This window comes from Stegodyphus dumicola, chromosome 10 (assembly GCF_044657685.1).
Source record: "Stegodyphus dumicola isolate Sdum_Otavi_A_Nest chromosome 10, ASM4465768v1".
Lineage (NCBI taxonomy): Eukaryota > Metazoa > Arthropoda > Arachnida > Araneae > Eresidae > Stegodyphus > Stegodyphus dumicola.
The window spans coordinates 125,183,226-125,208,542 of NC_140777.1; the positions used below are offsets into that span (position 1 = coordinate 125,183,226).

The 25,317-nt window shown below is 32.4% G+C and overlaps 1 protein-coding gene across 1 annotated transcript in view; it reads right to left on the reverse strand.

The window, feature by feature from the left end:
* Window positions 1-9,029: 9,029 nt before the first annotated feature.
* LOC118191087 (uncharacterized) overlaps window positions 9,030-25,317 on the reverse strand; it is a 61,900-nt gene continuing 45,612 nt past the window's right edge. Inside the window, exon 2 of the mRNA XM_035361884.2 lies at window positions 9,030-12,282. Coding sequence (XP_035217775.1) covers window positions 11,780-12,282 — 503 coding nt within the window. The 3' untranslated portion in view covers window positions 9,030-11,779. The remainder of the gene's footprint in view (window positions 12,283-25,317) is intronic.

Below are 25,317 nucleotides of genomic sequence, written 5' to 3' on the forward strand. Positions count from 1 at the left end.
TTGATGTATTCCTTGCTATTCGGACGTTTATTCTTCATCTCTGCGAATTTTAAGTCTGTAGTTGCTTCATCGTCTATTTCCAATAAAACAGTTATCAAATCCTCTTTTTTGATGTTTTTGAACATTTTCTTCTCTTTTTTAAACTTTTCAAACTTCAGAATTAAATAATTCTTATGCTTCTTGTTCCGATTCAGAAATGCGAACTTCTTTGAGATGTGAGGCATATTCATTTCAGTTTTCACTACTCTTGAGTTGTGGCTCTTTCTCGTAATAGAGCATGTTGCAGTGGCTTTGTAGTTAAAAAGGCACTGTGTGACAAAATGAAACATAATACTGAACGTTACTGAAATAACGTTAAAGCAGATAATAAAACATGGCTCCTACAATATTCAGTTAGAGAGCACTTCGCTCTTCCGTGGCAATTATTCCACTGCTGGTCTGTCTCCCCTGCTGATTCTTCGCTGCGGTAAGGGGGTATCTGATTGGCTGACTGTCCGCGGAGAGATATATGACACTCATATTTTGCATAAGAAATGCAAAAAATGTTCTATAGCACTGATAAATTTTAAAGCTAAGAAATTTTACACAATATATTACATGATTACTGAACTCTTTTCTGTTATGAGTTTTTGCCAACATGAATTTATTTTCAAACGCACTAAAGTTCTGAGTGAAACAGATTTAATCTATGTATTACGAATTGTCCATTGGAGCTTCTCTACAAGCAGCATGCTGACTTTGTCAATTGAAATATGATCAGAACTAAAACACCAGCGAAGATTTAATAGATGACACTAGCGGAAAGTTTGCAAAAACTGTAGATTCATAATTTGATTCTACAGTTTTTGCAAACTTATTTTAGTTTCAACTTGTTGAGGAAACAAGCTTAAGTTTTCGAAATTGGAACTCTGTTCTGTAGAATTTAGTACTATGCCCACTGATCACTTTATCAAAATATTTTGAACACAATGATTTTGGTGAAATTATCTTAAAATTATCATTTGATGCATTAGATTTTTTGAATGCCTTCCGCATTCATCAAGTCTGTCAAATATAATTAATGCGTATAATTCTGAACCTGTTTCTCCAAAGGCTTTTTAAGATCTTTTTATATTAAAAAAAAAAAAAACAGTGAAATGTAAGAATTGTTGCAAAAATAGATAACCTTGACATTTCTTTTATCCAGATTAAAATGTATTGTTGCAGGTGGTCATTTGGATTATTTCGGAAAGGTTCTTTTTTTTTGGGGGGGAAGGGAAGACTAGCTGTTCTCAGGCAATGTTTGTTTATGAGAATGTTTTCTGCTCCTGAAAGTATCTGAAACATTTCATTAAGTTTTTGCTGAACATTTCGCATACTTTTGGGGAGGGTAATATATGAGAAAAATAAAATTTTATTTACCTTTTAAGGTCGTATCACGCATATAAAATGTTTTCCCGCCTGAAAAAGTTTGTTTATTTCTTTTGAACACCTGGTCTTGGGCCTATCCCATTGTATAATGAAAGGGTATTAGATAGTCTTTCTATGGTTCATAAGCAATTTATGTTGAATGATAGTAATAAAATGTTTAACATCGTTGTATTGGTGTTTTTTTTTTTTTTTTTTCTTGCGAAAGAAAGAAAAAAAAATCGTGTCTTTCTTTCAGTGGGTAAAGCAGGTAGAAAAACTATTTGAAACAGTTATTCGTCTAAAATAAATTGATGTGCGATGCCAGCCTTACATGTTAAAAAATTTCTTTTGTAAGGGGGCTTGAGAAAGTTGGCTATGCTTTTTATTTTCCTGAATATTGATCATATATATCCTTCCTTTTATAAAATGTCTCAGAATAAAGCAAAGAGTTTAAAATAGTTTTAGCCGTGTGAGTGGAAGGGTTACTTAAATACAAAATTTAACTTTTTTGTATGTTCTATATAGTGAAAAATTCGAGTTTGTGAAATATTCATTATTGTATAATAAGTTAAATGAAGTATAAATAGATATGAAATGAAAGATTTGTGTAAGAAAAGAATAAATATGAAAAGTTCCATATATTCACATTAAAAAAACTGCAATAGTTTTTTAGCACTAATTAACGATTTAATTACAAGTTTTGTTTTATTCATTGGAAAACCATTAATCACCGTAAGAGTTTTTGCAAATATTTCCTAAATTGAACTAAAACTTGCTTAAAATCTCTTACTAAGACTTACTGAAAAATTATCTGCATCAGTAAATGCATTCTGTAATATCTGGAAATTTTGTACTAAAAAATATGAAAAATTCGGTAACATATTAAAGCGCAGTGAACACTTTTTACCAACCGGAATTTTAATCTATGGGATCCCTATAAAATGTTAGATATATTTTCAAAATTGTTACCCTCCAGATGCTTTTTCGAGAAACTTTGAACAAGAAGTCTACGTCTAGCATTGATATTTGAGTAAATAAACTTGTAGCTACAGTTACTGAACATTATTTATTGATGTATATTTAGTTGTACTATTTTGATAGTTGCAGTATCTTGCAATAAGTAGATATCTACTGGTGCTGAGTGTGTACAAATTTGTAATTAGAAAAATTCAAGAGTCAGTAAATTAAGTATTAATTATAAAATATTACATTTTATAAATCTTGTTAAGGAAAACATTTGAAAATATATCCTAACAAAATTCTTTTGTGGTGGATTCTTCTCTATTTTTATTTTATATTTATAGGAGTTTATAATTAACATATAAACTAATATTCGACTTTAATGCATATCGAAAATTACATATTAATCTTTTCTTTTCGAAAAGCGGCCGATTTTTATAAGAATGCGGAACCATTATGCCAGAGTACCGTTATGAAGACGTCCCTTGAAGTTTGCTTGAGAGTCAGTTGAATTTTCATTCTCTTTCAGAGTTTGAAGTTGAAACAATGATGCCTATCAGGTTTGACAGAAAAGTTTTGATATTTTTAGTTCAGAACTATTTCTTATCAGCTAAAAAGCTTCAGAATGTGCAAATAAATTACAGAAAGAAATTTTCGAGAAAGAATTTATTCTCAAATTTGAAGCTTTAACAATGCTTGATATTCCTGCTATTGCAAATGAACAACACAACTGTCTTAATGAATAACACAATTGTCTTAAGCAGACTGAAATTAGCATCAATACTGTTACAGCTGAATAGGTAAAGAAAGTTTCGACATTATGTACCTGGAAAATTGTTATTTACAAATGAGATCTTAAATTGTCTGCCCATTCTGTACTCCACATAGTTTAAAATTGTGGAGGCATGCAAAACGGTCAAATTCAATATTTCTCATGTTGAGCATGCTGTGTTATAAAATATGTGATTGCATTCTACCAACTATAAAAATTCATGCTCTTTCTATAGCTTTTCATTAAATAGTTAAATTTTTTTAAATGGAACAATTCTAGTGTTTTTCCTCCTTACAATGTAAATCTTTAATTTTTATATTAGATCTACTTTGCCAACTTATGGTATTATTATTATCCAAATTGTTATTTCATTTCTTCCCTTCACTTTTATGTGAAAGCATGTGAGGAATGTTGTATTTATTTACATAATTTCTCCTGTTTTCTTTTCTTTTTGGTAATTTTAATATTGAAAATCAAGATGGGGGGGGAATCCATTTCGGAGACAAGGGATAAAAAAGGAAATTGCGTGTTTAAAACTTGCGTAGGAAATCAACTATAGTACTATTACTATTAATTAATTTTTCAGATTTATTTATTTATTATCCGTTTCGCATTGCATAATGCTGCCTTTCCTTTAATTATGGACAAAAACAAAACTACTTGATAAACTACGCAATTTAAATCTGAAGATTTATGCTACAATTAAAAGCCTATATTGATAAATTTTAGAAGTATCTAAGGAAGGAGAAAACTGTAGAGTTATCTTCAGTGCGTATGGTATTTGGTGTAATGTGAACAGGGCTGGTTGAAGACTTTCAGAAGCCCTAAGCACTTAAAAGATTTTAATGCCCTCACATACTTTTAAGCCAGTTTATTCCCCATTCCCTCTCTCGGTTTTGGTTTGCTGCACCATGCATTCCATGATAAAACTAGCAGTGAGAAATTTTTCTCTCGTCTCCCTGAGTTTCTTTTTATGGTGGCCCCTTTTCTTAAGGTTACAGCCGAAAACATCGTGGCAAAAACATCGCAGACGAAAACGTCGCGGAGAAAACAACGCAAGACGAAAACGTCGTGCTACAAAACATCGTGGGAGAAAACATCGCAAAGAGAAAACATCGCAGTTCTAAAACATCGCGGTACAAAATATCGTCGTCGAAAATAAAGCGGTTCAAAAACTTCGCAGTTTAAAAACATCGTCGTCGAAAATATCGCGGTAAAAAATAAAGTATCTACAAATCATCACATGACGATAACATCGCACACATGCTTTTTTCAGCTTTAATAACTATAAATGGATATTCCCGTAATGATTTGTGAGTGCAAGATGGAAAGAAGGATAATTTTTACTTTCATATTTTTTGTTAATCAATAAATTTTTGCTGAGAAAACAAAAAGGAAACTTAAGCATAGAAAATTAATGCAACTTATAGCACTTAATAGAATTCTAAAACGACATAGTTAACTAACAAAGGCCCATTTTTTATAAAGTTTTTACTGGTAATTTTCATGAAAGGTATAATCTATAAGTTGCATTTAATTTTCTATGCTTAAGTTTCCTTCTTACGTTTTCAGCAAAACATTTATTAGTTAATAAAAAAATGTGAAAGTAAAAATTATCCTTCTTTACATCTTGCGCTCACAAATTATTATGGGAATATCCATTTACAATTATTAAAACCTGAAAAAAGCATGTCTGCGATGTTATCGTCATGCGATGATTTGTAGATACTTTATTTTTTACCACGATATTTTCGACGACGATGTTTTTAAACTGCAAAGTTTTTGAACCGCTTTATTTTCGACGACGATATTTTGTACCGCGATGTTTTAGAACTGCGATGTTTTCTCCCACGATGTTTTGTAGCACGACGTTTTCGTCTTGCGTTGTTTTCTCCGCGACGTTTTCGTCCGCGATGTTTTTGCCGCGATGTTATCGGCGGACACCTTTCTTAATGCCTTAAGCATGTTCTTATTTCGTTTAATAGTTAGTTCAGCTCTGAATATGAACCGCAAGAAGAAAGGTAATGGGGGATGAAACTGAACCGTTTCTTTACCCTGTGCAGAAGAAAATTATAAACTCCTTTTAAATATGAAGCTACATTCTTCTGTCTGTACCAACACCTCCTGAGATTTAGTGTTTAGTGATAGTATTCTTAGTAATTCGTGTCTGCTGCATTCTGTTCATTATCTCGATGGAATGGAGAATGCTTAGGCGAGAATTAGGTTGAATAAATGGCCACAAAATGTGTCCATGAAGAGTAGTAGTTTGAGAAATTCCACTAATTATACATTTTGTGCAGAAATTCATTTCGTGGATTCAGGAGATAAGTTAAAAATTCCTAAATCATACTTTAAAAATGCTAGCTACGAGAGATGTTCAAATTCAGAAGGAATTTCTCAGCTACACGTTATTTATTGAATACAGTTAAAGGATTTCATATTGCTTTTCTATGTACTTATCTGCTACTACAATGCACCATTTCGATGCCTAGCAACTTTCTTTTAGAAGAGGAATAGAAGCCTTTTCAGTGCATTCTCGCACAAATTCAATAAACTACTCACAGACTTAAATTTCTTTGAAACTGATTGTGTTGTTGGTTTTGACTGTGAAATGAAGTAGTGCGTCCATGTTTTATCAGAGGTTACTGTAGACTAAAAACTTCTCGCCATCCTTTTCACAATGCTGCAGACGTCGTGTGATTGATACCAATCTTGTTTCTTTGTGTTGGAAGAAAAGAAGACAGGATCAAAAGTCACATGGCGCTCACTTTTCTAAATTTAAGACAATATTTAATTAAGGTTTCCACGTTATCAACATTTATTTTAAGATCTTCGGATTATCTGATAGTATTTCTCCGATCAATTAAAATTAATGCATCAATGCCAATCAGCTTATTTTCGTCTCTCTAAGTTCTTGACAACGAAAATGTGGTTCATTTTCAAATCTCTCCCGGCCTTTAAAAGGCTTGCAATAATCATACCTGCTAGACTGAAAGAGAAACTTACTTCCAAAATGTTTTTTAAATCTCGAGTAAGTTTGAAACGGATTGACACGTTCGTTAGTAAAAAATTTACTTTTACAAGCTACACAATTGAGTTACATTAATATAACCATCTGTTAATAGTCAGTATGGATACGAACACCATGTGCAGTGTAAACACAGCTAGAAGGCGTTGGAGGAAATCAGTAGGCTAATGGAAAATGTTTAGGGATATGGAACTTTGCTGACTGTAATGCAGTTGACAGCTGCTGGAGGATATGTGGCGTAGAGACCATAGAGCGAACAACCTGATTAAAGTGGTCTAACAGATTTTTTTGCGGGAAGAGAGAATTATGGTAAAGTTTCTTTAGTGCTCTTTCAGCTATTTATGTTCGTTTTTAACTGTGTGTTGCATTTTCATGTCGAAAGATGTACAACAATTTAATAATTGTATTGCCAAGTTGTAGTAGTTATAGTTATGCAAAGCATTATGCCCAGGAAATCGGTCAGTGCATACTTGATACGATCTATATTGTCATCTATACATGGGGTGTAGCCATGGATCGATGCATACTTGAGATGCGATTCATATTTTCATCGATAATAACTGAGAGAATCGCATAACGTTGCCTCCGCCAGTTTTCATTTTTCCACATACGTTTGAGGGGTGATTGTTCCCCGATGTTATCTCCGTATGCGCCAAAGTCTATCTGTCCGTTTAAAGCAGAAAAATCAAAGAAGGCAAATGGGAACGTCTTAAAATGACAGTACCAATAATACTTCTAAATCAGTAGAAGTACTATGGTTACTACCATTTAAATTTCAGCCCCTTCAGCAAATGAACAACCGTTAGCTTAAAGCCTCGTTTCCGCTACTGCAATCTGTATGCGTTATAGCGTTGAAAATAACATACTCACAAACTGATTACCGTGCACATTATTGCGGTAGGTTTGCATTTGCGTAAGTTCGGATTAATTTGAATTTATTGCCACTAGATGTCGCTGTATTTACATTGGAATGCATTGCCAAGTTGTAGTAGTTATAGTTATGTAAAGCATTTGATAACCCACTGCATAATTCTGGACTCATTCAACCGTTGATATTAGTCATATAAAATTTTAACTAAACCATGGGCTTTTAAAAATGAAACATCGCGGAAAAATTTGAAAAAAGAAATAAATAAATACTCGAATTGATAAAATAAAGAACAGAGAAATATACTATTCTGTTTATAGTTGTGTAGCTAGAAATTTTGCCCCGTAGGGGGGTCTTTGATTTTAAGGACTGGAGCGGTCTCTAAATTTGCCGCCCCTCTTGATGCAGGGGAATAAATTTAAATTCTACGTTTGTTTTTGAAGAAAAACTTTAATTACAGTTATCTGAAATTATACTCTTATTTTATCTTGTTTTCCATCGATATCTTTGTAGTGGTCTGCTACATTGCTGTTCTTGCTGTTATGTAAACAGTATAGAAAAATTTCTGAATTAAAAATATTTATTTGAAAATTTGTTCTGAAGATTGTATTTTATAATAAACAGCAAAAATTTAAAAGGACTGCCCTTCAACGTTCCTGTTTAGATTTTCCTTGCAGTGATGGAAACAAAACTCTGAAATTCTTTTTTCTTAACGAGTAATGTCATCGTGATCATTATTTAATTCATATTCTTAATTTGCATTCAAAAGCTTCGACAGAATAAACAAAGTATAACACAAGTATGTAGCTGTTGAAATCATGTGGCGATCTTTGAGAATGCTTTATTTAAAATAAAAATTCTCTTTCTATCCAATTTAATTCCGCATGGCTGTTTAGAATGTGATCATTTCTCATCCGTCTCGACGATCCACCTGACTAAAGTCTACAAAATAATGCTTCACGCAAAAAATTTCGCACCTAAAAATATGCCACTCGGGGCAGACTGCCCTCTCTGCGCTCCTCTAACCACTCTACCATCTGTTTTACATTTCCGAAAAGACACAATAACTATCTTCTAATGAAAGAACACAATAGCTCTCTTTTAACGAAGAAAAACGATATTGTTAACCTATTATCAACTGTACTCAAGGATAATAAAAGTGATGAATTTGCAGAAGTCACTTAAAAAAAGTTGAAATCATCTATATAATTTGATGAAAAGAATAGTAAACGTATTTGATGAAATCACAATGGCCTATTATTTTATAACTAAGTTATCTCAATTTGCGACCGATGGTGATTTATTTTTCGATGTTATATGTTGCTACAATTGATGCAGTGATTAATTTACTGCCGATGAAAGAGATATAGACTCGATTTCGGAGCAAGAATTTTTTCTAGAAGTCTTTAGGAGTCATAAATTTTTAAAATTAAACACCAACTAAAAATATCAACAGTAAAAAAGGTACCAAGGGGGGCACCCCTTAACACCGTTGATTGTTATTTCTAACTCCCTATAGTCTTCTTGACTATTCGCAATCATTACATAATTTTCAAGAGTGGAATATAGAAATAAATATTTGGTAGTATGCGATTTACCGCTTTTAGTTAATTATTAATTTCTTAGATAGCGCTACTAAAACGCTTATTTTTAAATGTCGACTTGCGTGAAAAATTACTAATTAACACGACAATCAGTTTTAATGCAGCCATCTCAAAAATAAATAATAAAGCAAAAGCGGTAGATCGCATACTACACGATTTCAAATTTTGCGTTGAAATAACAGCTACTCGTTACGTAATTGCATAAGGACACTATTTCGTAGAATTGAATAATATTACTCTTGAAAGGAGCATAACCTAAAGATTATATTGATTATGAAAATCTTGAAATAAAATTTGTAAAACCCATTAAAATACCTTTCAGTCCCATGCATACTATTCCGTTTACCTGATCCCACGCAATATTGTATCCTAGTGATCATACGACTTGCAACTCAGAAAACACGGATCTAAAAAGATGTCACATAAATTATTTTTATTGAAAATTATGTTTTATTATATATTGCATAGATCATTAAAGCACACATAACTTATCTTTCTGCAGACATAAATCTGTTTTATAGAACAATATTAAGACTAAATGGAATGAAGCAGCAGACAGATTTTCTTCTTTCCACTGATGACTAGTTGAGACTGAAATAATCTGTACTGGCAGAATTTTGTTAACTTCAGGATTACAGTGATTATATAAATAACTGTATGAAATGTTTACTGTAACTTTCATGATCAGGTAGTTTTAAAACTGAAAGAACTGAAGAACAATATTATTGCCAGAGGTGATTTTAAGAAAAGAAGTCCATATCATGTTTAGGGAGTTTGAGAAAAAATGTATTCAGTGTAAATAGAAAATATAGTAACTACTATATCCGCTTGGTTTTTGATTACCTTACGTTCCATGTACTGTGCTTATATTTTTTGAAGGCGAAAGGATGGAATAACAGAAAATTTACTGTCGAATAGAACATTTCAATTCACTTTTAGGTCCAAATGTTTGATTCAGTTTGCGAAGATCTAATTTTTGAAAGATTTGCTTTGAGAGGACCGTTTTATTACAATTAATTTATGTTGATTTATAAAGAATCTTGGGAAACTATATCTTGATTTAATTGTGGATGATGTTTATTGTCAAAAACTGGCGGATAACTTTAAAAATCAGAACTTGGTTCTCTTTAGTCAAATCTGGCAAAATGCCATACTCTATCTATTTTTATTCCTAGGTAAAAATATCGTATTGCGTTTGTGTCACTTAAGCTAATGACATATGTTTTGCTTTAAAATGATGTTTCAAAGCGATTAAGCTCAAGACAAAAGCTGGTTGTTCTCCCCCCTTTTTGAACTTTCTTGATAACTTCTAGAGATACAGTTAAATAAATGTTACCTGACTATCAGAGCGTATAAAAAGAAATACGACATCAACTAAAGATCATGGTGATTAAGTTCCTTTTACGATGTTTAATCTTGATTTCCTCATTGCAAACTGATAGATTTCTGAAATTTGTCTGAAGAAGTTCTGGTTAATGAAGTTATCATCAAACTATTAATATCAAAATACGATTACATTATCATTGTTCTTTGATTATGTTTTGAAATTAAGATAACTGGCGGATAATTTAATCTTTATATTCGAAAGCATCAGAGATATCAAGATATATTATTTATAAGTTATTCATTAGGAAAAATAAATGATAACGTTCTTATACTTCCGTCAGCTGGAAGAGGGGGCAATACGCTCTAAACAGATGTTTTCTAGCCAATATTATTAGGTGTTCACAATTATTATTTGTGATACAGCTGCTCAAACGAATTTAGAAGTAAAAAATTTAATTTACGTCTACTCCCAAGAAGAAATAATCAACTTTTCATTTCTTGCATGTCAAAATCTAGAACGGACACTGGAAATAAAATTAAAGGAATAAAAGTAGCTCTTAACTATTCGATCTATTGAATGTTCTATGATATTTCTGTTGGTTAATACAAAAGTTCACGCGCCACGATATCACAAGGGAAAATGAAAATAGGCAAGAAGAATGCAAACCATTTCCTTATAAAATGAACGCAGGATTAAATGATTAAATGACTGAGCGCATAGATTATTGCACAGCAAAACTGCAGATAAGCCTCTTGGAGCCTACAGTAATAATAAATAAAGCATAGATAGACCACCATCATGCAAAACAATGACAAGATGAGGAAAGGGCCACCAATATGATGACCGAAAGGTTCGGACTCAAATTTATCTTGATACTACCCATGGATCACAACAGAATTTACTAATGAAAAATTCTGGAGACAGATGAACTTGTAAATCATGAACGCCATTTACAAGTTATGAACAGACGCATGGAATGCATAGAATGCTTATACAAACACACTTTGTTTTCCCTGGATGACAATGCAGGTCAGCTATATAGACAACACCATCAAGCATCCATCTTATTTGAAATACTATGATGCTTGTTTCTATCAGCTGAGAAAGTTAGTGAGTTTTTTTAACCTTATCTAAATATCAGTTCTTTTTCCGACGTCTTGAATACAGGAAATTTAAGACATCCTGTTAGGAAACTACTAGAGCGATGGAATATTACGCTGATATAAAAACGAAGTTACCTCAAATACAGTTGGCAAGTATGTGAATTAACACTTTCTCACTATTATTAAAAGTACGCAGAGGTCTTTGAGACAGACGTGATTTTTTTAGTGTCTTTTTTACCAGCAATCTAATAAGAAAACATTTGACTGTATAGCGACATTTTTCTATATTAATATCACTATGAATTTTCCCTATTTCTACTTATTAAAATGGAGCCATATAGAAGCGTTTGTTATAGAACGTGCTCTAATTCTCTTTAGAACCTTATACATTTCAGACATTATTAATACTGTGTGTAAGAATACGCAAAATTTGATGAAATCTGTATTAGAAAAAAATGTAATAATTAAATAGTTGTTTACCCTTATAATGTGAAGTACAATTATTGAATGGTTATAATTTTGGATTCTCAAAAATCTGACATAAGTTAACTAATACATAATCATTTATAACTATGAGCGACCTTAGAGATGCAATTCCCCATACAAGCGCGGAATTATGCTGTTTTTTATTATTATTATTATTATTATTGTAATTCTAAAAGATTATTTAAAAAAATAGTTGTGTCCTATGTGCTATTTTTTTTATTGTTATTTAATTATACCCTCGATCAACAGACGCTTTCTTCTCCTGGTTTCTCTTTGTTCTTCAAAGCTACCGAACAATCAGCACCAGCTGCTTCTTTCACCTCATTTATATTTTCATAGCTTTCCACTCTATTGACATTTGCGGATAGGAAGTCTGTTCCGCCATAATATCGATTGCTTGATGGACACACGTCTGGCACGGAAAGAACCATTTCCGATTCTTTATTTTTCTTCTTGAGAATGACTGGATTTATAGTCTCTGTGATTCTATCTTCTTCTGTAGGTGCAGACGGTTTGCCGACGGAAAATGGGCTGAAAACTGCAGAGAAAGCTAGGACAAGATGACTACCAAAGTCCATGTAGAAGGCGTTTCCCCATTCTCCAGTTTGCATATAGAGTGCATGTAGTATGGCTAATGGTCGCAATATAACAAGCCAAATGAAGTTGTAGTAGAGAGCCATGTCAACAAAGGTGTTAGTTTTACAACCGTACTTGCAGACTGCTCGCTTGGACCATGTCAGGAAACCTAAAAGGAAAAGAAAAAGTATTAAAATATTTCTGATGTACCAAATTTACTCTGTCATGGAGTTCCCTTCCCTCATCAGTGGGCGTGTGGGTTAAAACCACTAAATACAATTAGTTCGAGCTGGGAGGCCTGGGCTCAAACTCAGGAGAGCGGGCTCTGTGCATGGTTGGTTTTTGTAGCTTAAAATGCGTAAACCACATTTTCGTTATTATCACTTATATCAAATACGCCTAATTTCAAAACGCGCCAAAATGTAAATTGAAATGTATCTTAGGAAAATTTGAATAAAAAACTGTAACTTTTGCAAATATGCTTAGAAGTACGTCTTCTTTAAGATGATGTTAAAAATTTTATAGGTTATAATTCAAAATATTTTGCAAAAAATTTATTTGAAATATTTAAAAATGCAAATTTTTTAAATAAATAATAAAAAAATGTACGAATTATATTTGGATTAAATCTAAATTTCTAATTCTGGAAGAAGGAATCAAGTAAGTTTAAAAATCCGACCTCATCACTTTCTTGTACGGGATATTAAATTACACACAGTTTTCCTGCATTTTATTTAAACATATTAAACAGTTAACGAATTTTGAATTAAATCTATTTCTGCGATATAGCGCCTAAACCACAATAGAATAAATGCACTGTTTAAAGTTCACTGTATTTATTTACCACAGCGGCACTTCGGGGCTAGGTTCACTTAACAGCGTTACATCTCAATCATTTTATAACTCAGACTGCACAAAAATTATATCATCTGAAGAATTACCACATATTCAAATACATAAATAATAAATCTAAGAAGATGTATAAAAGAAATTAAATAAATAAAAGAGAAACTTTTTTTCACAGACGATTCAGCGCCGCTTACCTAATGCGCATGCGCTACAAACTAATTCAGTTCTCATGTCGCGGCAAGGCAAAAGTACATGAAAAATCAAAATATTTTCATTAACAATGGAAAGATAGAGAAAAACGTAAAACACCAAGTACAGTTAAAACAATTAAAAAAAAACAATTTTTACAATTAGAATTACAGTTTCTACGCAAAAACGAGCTAATACGTTAAATGATAACTCCAGAATGAATTAAGCGTAATTTAATTCGCAATAATAAAAGAAGATATTACTTTGTTGTTGCGAAGCTTAATTTCTCTAGATTGGCAATAAATCCACTATTCTGCTTAAGTTTCAAATGTAAACAGATATGGCTGCCATGTTAAACAGAATTTAGGCTTAGCCACACTTAAAAAACATTTAAATTGTTGATAATTCTACAATTATTGCATGCAGGTTAAATAAAGGCATAAAAACCTTAACCGGAAGATGAGAACAACATAATTCAATCATTTTTAAAGCAAAAAGTGCACAATTTACAAACATATAAGAATAAAGAAACTGAGCTCACTGAGCCGAATAACAGAATGTATATATATGCAGTGGCTTCCAAAAGTGTTCGTACACTTATGATTTTCATTGAAATAGGGCTGTATCCATTAATTAAAAGTAAACTTTCTGAATTTCTTAAAAATAAAGTTTCGCTATATTTTAAAAATATTTCATGTAATTTTGTTGCGAAGAGATTATAGATCTTAGTATTAAAATCTCATTCAGAAAGTTTACTTTTAATTAATGGATAGAGCCCTATTTCAATGAAAATCACAAGTGTACGAACACTTTTGGGAGCCACTTTACATACATTTATATACTTTGGGTGCGACCGATTGCAACAAAAATGGGAGGTGCATATCTACATGCTATAGCAGTCCAACGTTCAAAATCGTCCAAAAAGTCAACGTCCAAAATTTCAACGTTCTGAGGCCACTCATTTTTGAGTTATGCGAGATACGCTATGTACGTACGGACGCCAAGAAAAAATCTCTTTTAAATCAGACTCATAACTCATTTTAAATCAGTTTCATAATATTTTTTTGCGGAAAAGAGTCTTTTATTCTGTCCTTACGTACGGATGTCACCCAAAAACATCTTTAAATTGCATTCGATAGCAGTGAAAATGGATATTTTCGTTGAAATATGATACCCGAAATTGTTCGCGATTACAATACTTCCTTTTTACTTCGTACAAGAAAGTAATAAAAAAAGAGATATTAATAAATATATATTAAATTCATTTAGCATTGAGAAACTAAGACTTTGAGAGCTAATTTTTAAAAAACTACTCATTTACATTTTACATTACTGCGATTTTTACAAAATTTGGCAGTTGGCATAATTTGAGTCGTAGAATCGAAATATGGAAAAAAAAAAAAAAAAACTGAAATGTCATTTCAGAAAAAGTCCAATTTTATGTCAAAATACCTATATTAAAACAATGCTATATATAAATCTAATACATATCCTAAGTCGGGCTTTCGAGACATGAAAAACGCAAGCTGAATTTCGTCAATCGGCCCAGTAGAACAGGTAATGTTGAACGGGAGTAAATAATCATAGTATGTTTTGCTGTAATGAAGCGATCGATCCAATTATCTCATTGCATTTAAATTTTTGTGAAATTTTTACGTATTCGTTTGTTTATGGTTGTATTATTAACTTATCTCTGTTTATCTTTCCTGATGTGCTTTCATGCCCCTTTGACACTTTTAATTTTAGGAATTAAGCCTTAACAGAATTGGATTGAATGAAGCCAGACAATCCGACGTACATCTGCACTAATAAACTTAAAGTGATTTTGCATCGTTTTCTAAATATTACGGGGAGGCAGGGGCGTAGCTAGAGGGTGGCAAGGGGGGCATCTGTCCCCGGGCGGCATATTTCACAAGTGCACATCAGCGTAGCCACTGAGGGAGGGATTTCGAAAACTGACCAATGAGCTTCTATTGCTCTTTTGACGCTAAATCTTCAAGCCTGTGAGCTTATGTTGTTTATGTTTTGTATTTGTCTCGCAGTTATAAATGTATGGCGTAATAATAGAATATCTCGTAGTGTTTTCGTTTTATGAGTTTAATTAATCGCTGACATTTCTTCGCGATTTTTATCATGCATTAATATTTGGATTGATGTTCACAGCTTATTATCGCTCTTTACCTCGAGAAAATAACTCAAGCTACAATTAGCCTCAAATATTATGCATTTACTAACACCTGTGGATTAAGAGAATTCAAGTGTATAATTTTTTGGACCGGAAGTGTTACAATGAATCTAGTGTTTTCTTATTTCAGTGCTTGTATTCTTTTGAATTTTAAAGTGTAAGATTCAGAATACATATTGTGTATGATCTGATTATATCCATTATTAATAGTAAAAGTTAATAAGAGAATAAATTTAATATATTCGTTGTGAATAAGATAAATTCATTCAGTTTGATGAGTATTTCTTGTGTAGGCAGTACAAGTAAGAGTAAGCAGTTATTAAATGTAAAAGTTAACACTCTCAAATGTATACGAATCCAAATTAGTAAAGTTCACTTTGGATAAAATTCTGCATTGGTTATTAGAACATCTTTTCATATAGACGGCAATAAAAAGTCCTGAATTCTATTTAAAACTGGTATAAATATTTTATGCAGTTGGTATAAATATTTTTCTCATATTCATAGTTTTATGTAAAGATAACATTTTGGGCTCAGATGTTTATCACATATTTCTTTCTTCATCTTATTTACCGTTTATTAAGTAATATATCACATGGATATTTTTGCGGAGTATCCAACATTTGTTTGTATTTATTTCAAATTCTTTCAACCAGGTAATGAAATCTTCACAAATCCTTATGTTTGATCTAATTTCGCAATAAAAAATTTTAAAAGAAATCGGCAATGCTTTAATTATTTTATACAGATAAAATTACGTGGCAGAATATTTTCAGCCATCTTGCTTAAATCTTAAAGCACGCGAAAGGTCATGTGACATGACAGGAATATTACTGGATGCCCATTGGTCCATCCTAGAAACCACACCTTCGGTGGCTACACAGATGTGCACTTGTGAAATATGCCCCCGGGCGCAGAATCGAAGGGGAGCCAAACTGATGTTACGACATTTTAGAATTAAATGTTTTCCATCCTTGGCAAGCAGTAGGGGGCGCGAAATCTTCAGTTGTCCCTGGGCGCTGATAACCCTAGCTACGACTCTGCGGGAAGGGATCTTTTAGCCGGCCTATGCTGTTTTATTTTTAGAATGTTAGTGATAGGCTATAATTCTATTGGCTTGGCAAAATGTTTTACTATATATAGTATGGTACATATTTATTTATCAATTTGTATTTGCAATCTCTGGCAGAATGCACGAGTGCATCTCTATGTATTACGTACCTACAACTAGTACATAGATTTGATGGTGTTAAATAAATGTTCTTTCAATCCATTTCACAAAATGTTGTACATTACAGAGAGACTTAATAATATTCAATCAGTTATTCTTGAAGACCTTTGCATATGTTTTATATCTTATATTTCTGAAAGAATAATTTATAAATTCATAGACCTTTCGTAGTTGTTTAGCTTAAAACTGTGTCAGTTACGCAATTAATGCTATTTGTCTATGGGGAGGGAGATCTTCGTAGATGACATTTTAAGAAAAACTAGTTCGTATAATCGTTAGAAATGAGAAAACTCACTTAAAATTGTTTCAGTTGTTAAATTATAACTTTCATATCAGTTTTCAGTTTCTTTTTAATGGCATGATATTTTTATATACAGTATTTCTTCGCGAATTACCTCTCCCCGTAGCTTTTCAGCGCCAGGTTCTGAAAATTTAAAAAAAAAAAAGAATTTTCTCTTTCTCAGTTCATTCAGAGAATGGGCTCTCCTAAACTTTAAAATGAATTCGTTTACGTAGTCATTGTTTTCGGTATATTAACAAAGACAAATCTTTGCAAACGACTTGCGAAGGGAAACCGACCATTTGCCTTTTAATTGTTGAACGTTATGCTAGCCTAATACAAGAAACGACTCACCGCAGCGGAACAAACACAAACTGACATTTGGGCTACGATTTTGCTCAGTCGGCTGCACGTTAGCCTTCTCAAACTATTTATGAAGGATTTAAGGCCTAAAGAGAAGTAGAAACAACATAAGAACGGACAAGATTCAAGTTATAAGGAAACAGATATAAATATATTTTATTACATGTTGCAATATTAATATGCATTCTTAATGGAAGGCAGATTTCTTTTAAAGATATAATACCGTGATAGTTACCTGTAGTTTATCCATGACTACATTTCATTTGCTATGTTTCCATTGTAACCACAGGGCTCACCAGCGGCCGAGCGGTAAAGTTGCTGAACACTGGTAGTTCGGTCCGAGGTTCGAATCCCGCGAACGGGCTGGCTGCATGGGCGTTTTCGTGATTTTCCCCATGTGTAACTTGTATACGAGCCAGTTCCCTTAGAAAGTCCTCCACGAAGGCATCCCTCTCCGTAGGCAGATAACCCTAGTGTGCTTTGCCATAATTAAATACACCACACCACACCACCACCATTGTAACCACACCCTTCGGGAATGAAATGATTCTCACAGTTTCCCTTCTCGACTTTTGGATGATAAAATTAGTAAAAGAAAGGGGGCGGAGAAAAATACCCGAGGGAACCCAATATATAATTATATTAATATATTTTTTAATCTATATTAAAATTAATTTTTATATTAACATATTTATATAATTATATTAATACATTTTTAATATTAACGTAATATTTAAAAAAATACAAATTTAATTGCAAATTCTGCGCGGTGTTAAGACCTAATTTGAAGAATTTTAAATTGCAGTTTATTTATTGATATATTTCGTTTCCTCAAAGAATACGTTAGATATTTTTTAGGCTTATTCATGCTTTCAACTTCATTGATTTCGTTTTTTAATTTCGAACCAGATAGCATTAGTAGCTGATTTTTGCTGCGGTTCGGTAATTTTACCGTCTGCAGGTTATGACTCCACATTTGTAAAGAGGTGAAACGTTGCTCGAAATTTTATTAGTTCTTCAACCGGTTTGCCTGCACTATTTGCCCCACAAATCCAAATCAAGGTTAATCTCATGCGGAAGTAGGATTAAGTGTTTTGTTTCGGATATACTCCATTTTAAACAAAAGAAACGTTTTGCTCGAATTCCATTTTGAAACAAATAATCTCCACTTATTGTAGATGAGGGTACTTTGTAAAACTTGATGTGTCGAACTGTGAAAGAAGTACCCAGCTTAAAAAGTCTGTATGCGTGCCGATCAAACAACAATGCATAGTTTGTCTGTCGTGACATTTGAAACTTATTTTTCTGAATATGCAAGAGAATTCGTGCCATTCTCACTCATATGTTATCTCTTCCTGTAATTTATTACATGTTTTCAGCAGACAAAGATATTTAATAAGCTAGTTGCTGAGATTGACCTGCAAGAACCCAAAGAAAGATTTTAAAAGGAGTTATAATCTGCCCAAATATGAAACTCTAACGTTATATAAATCTCTAACAATTTATATCAGATTCTAAACTTATTAAATGCGGATACTGGCTGAATTTGATGTGGGTTTATCTTTTACAGCTTTGTTTTTTATTCGATAAAACAAATGCGAATGTAGAAAAATACAACAGTTCTTTTTAATTACAGCCAATCCATATATTGGGTTAAAAAGTCCCCGCGTTTTTTTGCCACTAGATGGTGTTGATGGCTATGTATCCGGCAACACTCAATACGATTGTCTCAAACGAACATGTGCTTAAAAGGTGACATTCTGTTTCCATTGTTCGTGAAAATACTTTTCTAATTCGTTGCTTGTGTAAAAAGTTATACTAATTTGAAAAAGGGTGAAATATCTGAAGAAACACGTTATGTGATGTTTTTTTACTATAGAAAAGGTAAAAAGGTTGCAAAACATGCTGAAAAATTTGTGAAGTATATGGTGAGAATGCTGTGAGTGAACGAAGGGCTTAAGAGTGGTTTGCTCGATTCCGCTCCGGAAATTTCGATATCAAAGGTGCAACCTGGCGAAACCATCAATTCGGCCCTCTACTGTGCACAGCTCGACCGTTTGAACGAAGCAATACAGAAACAGCGACCAGAATTGGTCAAAAGAAAGGGTGTTGTATTCTAAAATCACTCGCCCAAATTTTTCGACGATAAACCACAGAAGTTCTACACCGATGAAGTTATGAAGCTTCCCGAAAAATGGCAAAATATCATAGACAATAATCGTCAATATGTAGTTGATTAAAATTGATTTTCAATAAAGAAAATTTTTGTTCAAAAATGTACAAAAAAAGCGCAGAGACTTTTTATATGACCCAATATTAAAGGAGTAATATCTTTGCTTCAAGAACTCGAGAGCGCAGTGAATAAGCGTGAAATAGAATCCTCAGAATATGTTTTTTTTATTTTCACAATAATGTCTGTCTGATTGTATGTATGTGCGTGGCGATTTTTTCATCACGATAACACTTATATAAAACTTCCAAAAATTTCTGTTCCGTATTTAAGCTTTATGCATTTATACAAAGAGTTGATTAGGTTTTGGATAAAAATAGACAAACGGAAGTGGTAATTTACTTGAAGCCCTTTGCAAATTTTAATGAAAAATTACATTAAAATATGGCTATAAAGAAAAATTTTTCAATTTTATTATTTAAGATTTTTATATCATTTAAAACAATATATTAGATAGATTTTGGCGAAAATTGATAAGCCAGATTTTTCCTGGCAAAATGTATTATGATATAATACGAAACTTGAAACTTAAAACTCTTACATTATTGATATTAGCAATTAGGTTTTGACTATGTGTAATAAATAACTCATAAGTGGGAATTTATTTAAAACTCTTAACAGATTTTTTTTTGTAAAAATGTTGAATCACTATAAAAAGAGTTCAGCAAAGAGGTTTGTCAAATTCTATGGGAAAAAATAAATAAATAAAACAAAATAAAATAAAGCTGCAAACATTTGATTATGTCGGTATAAATTAAAAAAGAAACATTTTTATACATGGTCAATTATGCCTAATAAAATATAATAAAAAATTTCGTATTACAAACCTTTCTATTCATTAGAAAAATAAATTAGATTTGTAAGGGGAATACAGACGATCAACCGGGAGAAATAAGTTCGTTGCCATTTAAAGCGGAAAATTGGCTTAAGGTCATGTGCTGGCCACATGAGAATATTTTTTTGATAGATAAAGAACAGTGCGGAAAAAAAAATAAAAAATAATACACGAAGCAAATAAGTACTTTGAAAGTTTGCGTTCTTAAAACATGAATTTGAAATTTCAGTTAAGAAAAGGGATGGGCCCAATTTTTTTCCATATCGATGTACCGACTCTATCCGACGATGTACCGACCATATCGATGTTCCTCAGAAAACTCTAAAATTTTGAAGTTTAAAAAAGCTTCACTGATACTTGCTTTTTGAAGTGAAGGCCGAGTATCTGCTACTTTGTTAATTGAATTAAAATATTCTAATACCTAAATTTTATTCTTAGTCAAAAGAAATTTAAACTGAAGAATTTTTAAACTGAAACTTAGTCAATTTTTGAGAGGTATAAACTTATTTATATTTTGTCCCCTCCTCAAACAAATTTTGAAGTTCTTTACTTGTAATATAATGCCATATTTATATTATAATAAATATATTTATTTATTATGATATCAATATGTTATAGAATTTTCAAAGAATAGAGAATAATGTCTTTATAGAGAAAGAAACGCGAAATTTTAAACACTAAAATTTGAAAACAACAAAACTAATTTAGTAGTTCAAGATCTATTTCAATAGCTCTTTGGTAAGTCAAAGGTGGACTGTTCATTATTATTATTATTACTGTCATCATCATCACATAGTTACTTTATTTTTATCTTTTTATCTTTATTTATTTATTTATATATTTATTATTGAAATTCCATGAATTTTTTCATTAAGGGCTAGGCCATCGATTAATATTGCTAAACCCTGTATCAGATTAATCTAAGAAATACTGATATAATAAACAGCGATGCCCAGATGACTCATTTTTTTTTAAATTTCCAAATATCTGATCTTATTTTTCTACAAAAGAAGATTAATATTCTTCTAAAACCGGTAAATGAAATATCTCCGCCCACATCGGTATAACGGTTAGCGATGATAACTGCCGTATCGTTGGGCCCAGTTCGGATTCAGGAGAAGGCGTGGGTGTTTATAAGTTTGTAGTGTTCTGTGCGACATGGATGAACTGAAAATACTGGAAAAGGAAAAGATCTGTCGAGTGGTTCGGTTGTACAGGAAGGGCTTGAGGTACTCATATTTGTGCCCTGCAGTTGTTTTACATCAAAATTAGGGTGGAGATGCACAGTCAGTACGGTGAAACCATACCTATAGGACCAGTAATGAAAATTCTGATATCTCGCCTACTTTTCCACCTGTACCTGTACCTACTGAAGTATCTGTTCGTATTTACATGAGAAGCCCGTATCAGCGGCTGAGCTGTAAATTTGCTGAACACTGATAGTTTGATCTGGGTTCGATTCCAGATCGATAGGCTGGTTGCATGGTCATTTTCGTGGCTTCCTGCATGTGTAACGTGGATATAAGAATCTCTCCATCATTTCCTTAGGAAAATAGCCATTATGTGCTTTGCCATAATCAAATAAACCAAACTTTTTTACATGATAATAGTAATTTGTTGCGTCGGATATTAGTATGTCCTTGAGTTCACGCCTTATAAACTTTCCTTTAGAAAGAGCCTGACAAAGATTTTCCTTCCCTTAGATAGATTGCGTTCGTGTGCTTTGTAGTAACTACTTAAACATTTAAGCTCATTCCTTTGTACGCTTAATAGTAATACAATGTTTGTAGCTATAAAACGCAAAGAAAAATAAGAATATTTGCATTATTAACATTTATAAAAATATTCTCTTAAGGAAAAATGTTAGTTTTTGAAAAAGTCATACCGACTGTTTCCGAAAATTGAATTATCGAAAATTGTTTATTCATTTTGTTTATTTTTTATGTGAAGATTACAGCCAAGAAATACGTTTGGAAATTTTTTTTTAAATCTAGGCTTTTGTGGAGTTAGACAAAATCGAAGTCGTGTTTCGATAATTATTCTTTATAGTTGGGTATACGTTTCCTGTCGTTGCAGAAATATAGTTCGCGAAAACGATAGTGTAACTTGTAAGGTATCTTATGCTAACTAAGCGATTATTTACAGTTTCAGCCTTTAGTATAACTTATTCATTCCCTATTCCTCTTCAGAATGCACATTAGGTTTGTGTGTTCTGAAGCTGAAAGTTCTGAATCTTAAAAAGAGAGAGCTTTTGGCACTCGCGTCTGCTGTTAGTGTTTTGCTAGCTCTATTTAAACGTGATATTAGAGTTTTGGCATCTTGCTAGCCGATGTTTTAAATATGCGCCGATAAAATGCTGAGCCTGCTTAATTTAGTCTATCCTATGCATAATCTTAGACTACGTTTCAGGGTTTGTATTTAATTGTTAATTATGTTAGTGTGTTAATATTGCAGTTAATTATGTTATGCTAATTTACTAACACAAGAAAGTTAATTGTAATATTGGAAGAATTAACTGCAGTACAGAAGGTACTAGAATATACAAGAAGAACCAACATCAACAAACTGCCAATCTGATTGCCAGTCAGCGTTATATGCTATACGAAGCACACAACACAGTTACTGGATAGTGAACAAAATTCAATAGTTATTAAGAAGAGCTGACAACAGCGCATTATTATTTCATGGATCAAAAGACACGAAAGAAATGATGGAAATGAACAAGCCGACAGACTTTTCAAAGAAGCTCATAAGATAGAGCAACAATAAACTGAGACATTCCATGCTTACTCTGGCCACGAAATCATCTCATTTCCCATCGGCAACAAATAGCCTTCATGTTTTGCTATAACAAATAGCAAACATGAATGGAATATCATACAAAAGGAAAACGGTGACTTTCAATGTATTTTCAAATTGTGATACTAACAGACTTACAGCTATTCCACAGTTAAATTGGATTCTATTAACTCAGGGTCCATTCCCTATCTACTTTTACTCCAGAGGCATTTCATCAACAGGTACCTGCATCTGCGTCGAATTAGGAGACGGTCCACATTATTTATTCATATGCCCATTAACAAAAGATTTCCACATTCATCATCCATCGCAAATAAATCCAAAATATATAGCTTTCCTTGTAAAAAGGAAAGAAAACTGAAGAAGCATCAAGATAATGTGCATAGTAGCAAATATAGGCACAGATTCATGTTATTCCTGATGAAGAGTTTATCCATCTGAAGAAAAACTCCATTACGTCATCAGTTACCCCCTTCCCAGCTTTTGCATTCATAAAGGTGCATTAAGTGATTAGCTTCCAATTACAAGATCTCTTATAAGTTACTTTCCATGCAAGCACTCATCATAGAAAGCATTGCACCGTCATAAGTATAACAGTTGTTCATTAGTAGGAACTCATTATCACAAAACTGTTCAATCATTAATGCTGAAAAAATACTCTACCTTGTAAAAGCATTTAATTTAACTATAGTTGCAGTCGAATGACAGCACCTGTTGACATCACGGTAAATCATTGGTGTCCTAGTCTGATATCAACTACCAACTATGTTAATTTAAATAACTACAAGTAATGGAAGTTCCGTCTGTAGCGCAAGTTGTGGCTATTCTATTCAACTGTTAACTAAATAAAAGGGTTTTTTTTTAACTTTCTTTAGTATTTTGTGCATTGTTTAAGATATAGCAATAATTTGCTGTTATTCTAGTAGGGTCTGCCAGACTTTAGCTTCCAGTTACAACTGTGCCCTGCAAACATTTTAATGATTTATTTTTTAAACTATAATATTTATAAAATCTTACATGTTTGGTAGTTAATTCGTATATCAGCCCATTATTATTCTGAAATAGTTGTGCATTTTGTGTTTGAATATTTTATGAAAGATTGGTGGGAGGGATCAGCAAGATTTGGATGATCAAGAAAAGTTTTGCGCAACGGGCTTTATCTTTTCGCTATTTAGGCATTTGCTTTTAAATAATCTAGCTGATCTAAATTAACGTTACCGTAAAGAATCAGTTTTTGAGTTTTTTTACAAAGATAGTTTTCAGAAATTATGGATTTATTTAAACTCTTACAATCATTTACTGAGCCTTAAAAGAAGTGGACTATACATTAAGCTAATGAAGATTGCGAAGTAAGAAGCGGAACACTTCAGTCTGACCATGAATGTTCAGATTGGAGGTAAAAATACACTAAATAAATAAAAAAAAAAGCAATGAAATAAAGCAAATATTTGTATTTAAGCTTTCAGAAACGGTGGTTTGGAGATAAATCTGAGCCAAAGAATACGGATGTCTCATTTCGTACCTGTTAAATCTTCCTGCTCACAAGGTTAAAATTCAAGCATAGGTGAGAAATAAAGCATTTGTGGAGATAATCAGTGGTGAACTCTGGAAGGCGTCCTTTCTTGTTTTTTTGTTTCTAACTTGTCAGCTCTTTGTACTTATTGTTTATTTAGTTAAGGAAAACACAGTCTAACAGATCATAATAATTTTTTTTGACTTGTGTTAGTTTAAAAGGTATTTTCTCCCTTTATTTCGCGTGCCACATTTTTCACGTCTTCAGCATCAAAAAAATCTAACGGTCCTACAATTTAGTTTTCCTCTTTCTAAGATGTAGGCTCTCGTCTGCCTTCGTTTAGGTTAGCTCAAACTTTAAGTTCGATGAATAATATTTTCACAAAAAGATCTTTCACTGTGCAACAATTTTCAGATTTAATGAACATTACCTAAAATGGAAAACTTGTAAGATGATTTAATCCTAAACGCTACGTAAAACGTTGAAAAAAATCATCGAACGAACTTAGAGCCTCGTAGAAAATCAACTCATATGAGAAAAGAGAATAATGTATAGAAGCTTGTGGTATAAATTGCACAGCATATAGAATTTAAATATTATTTTACGTAACTTCTGTGATGGTTTGTAAATTTTATCTTTGAAATTATACAATGTAATGTAAATGTTATACATGGGAAAATTCACAAAAACCAACATGCAACCAACCTGTTCACCTGGACCGATCCCTGTT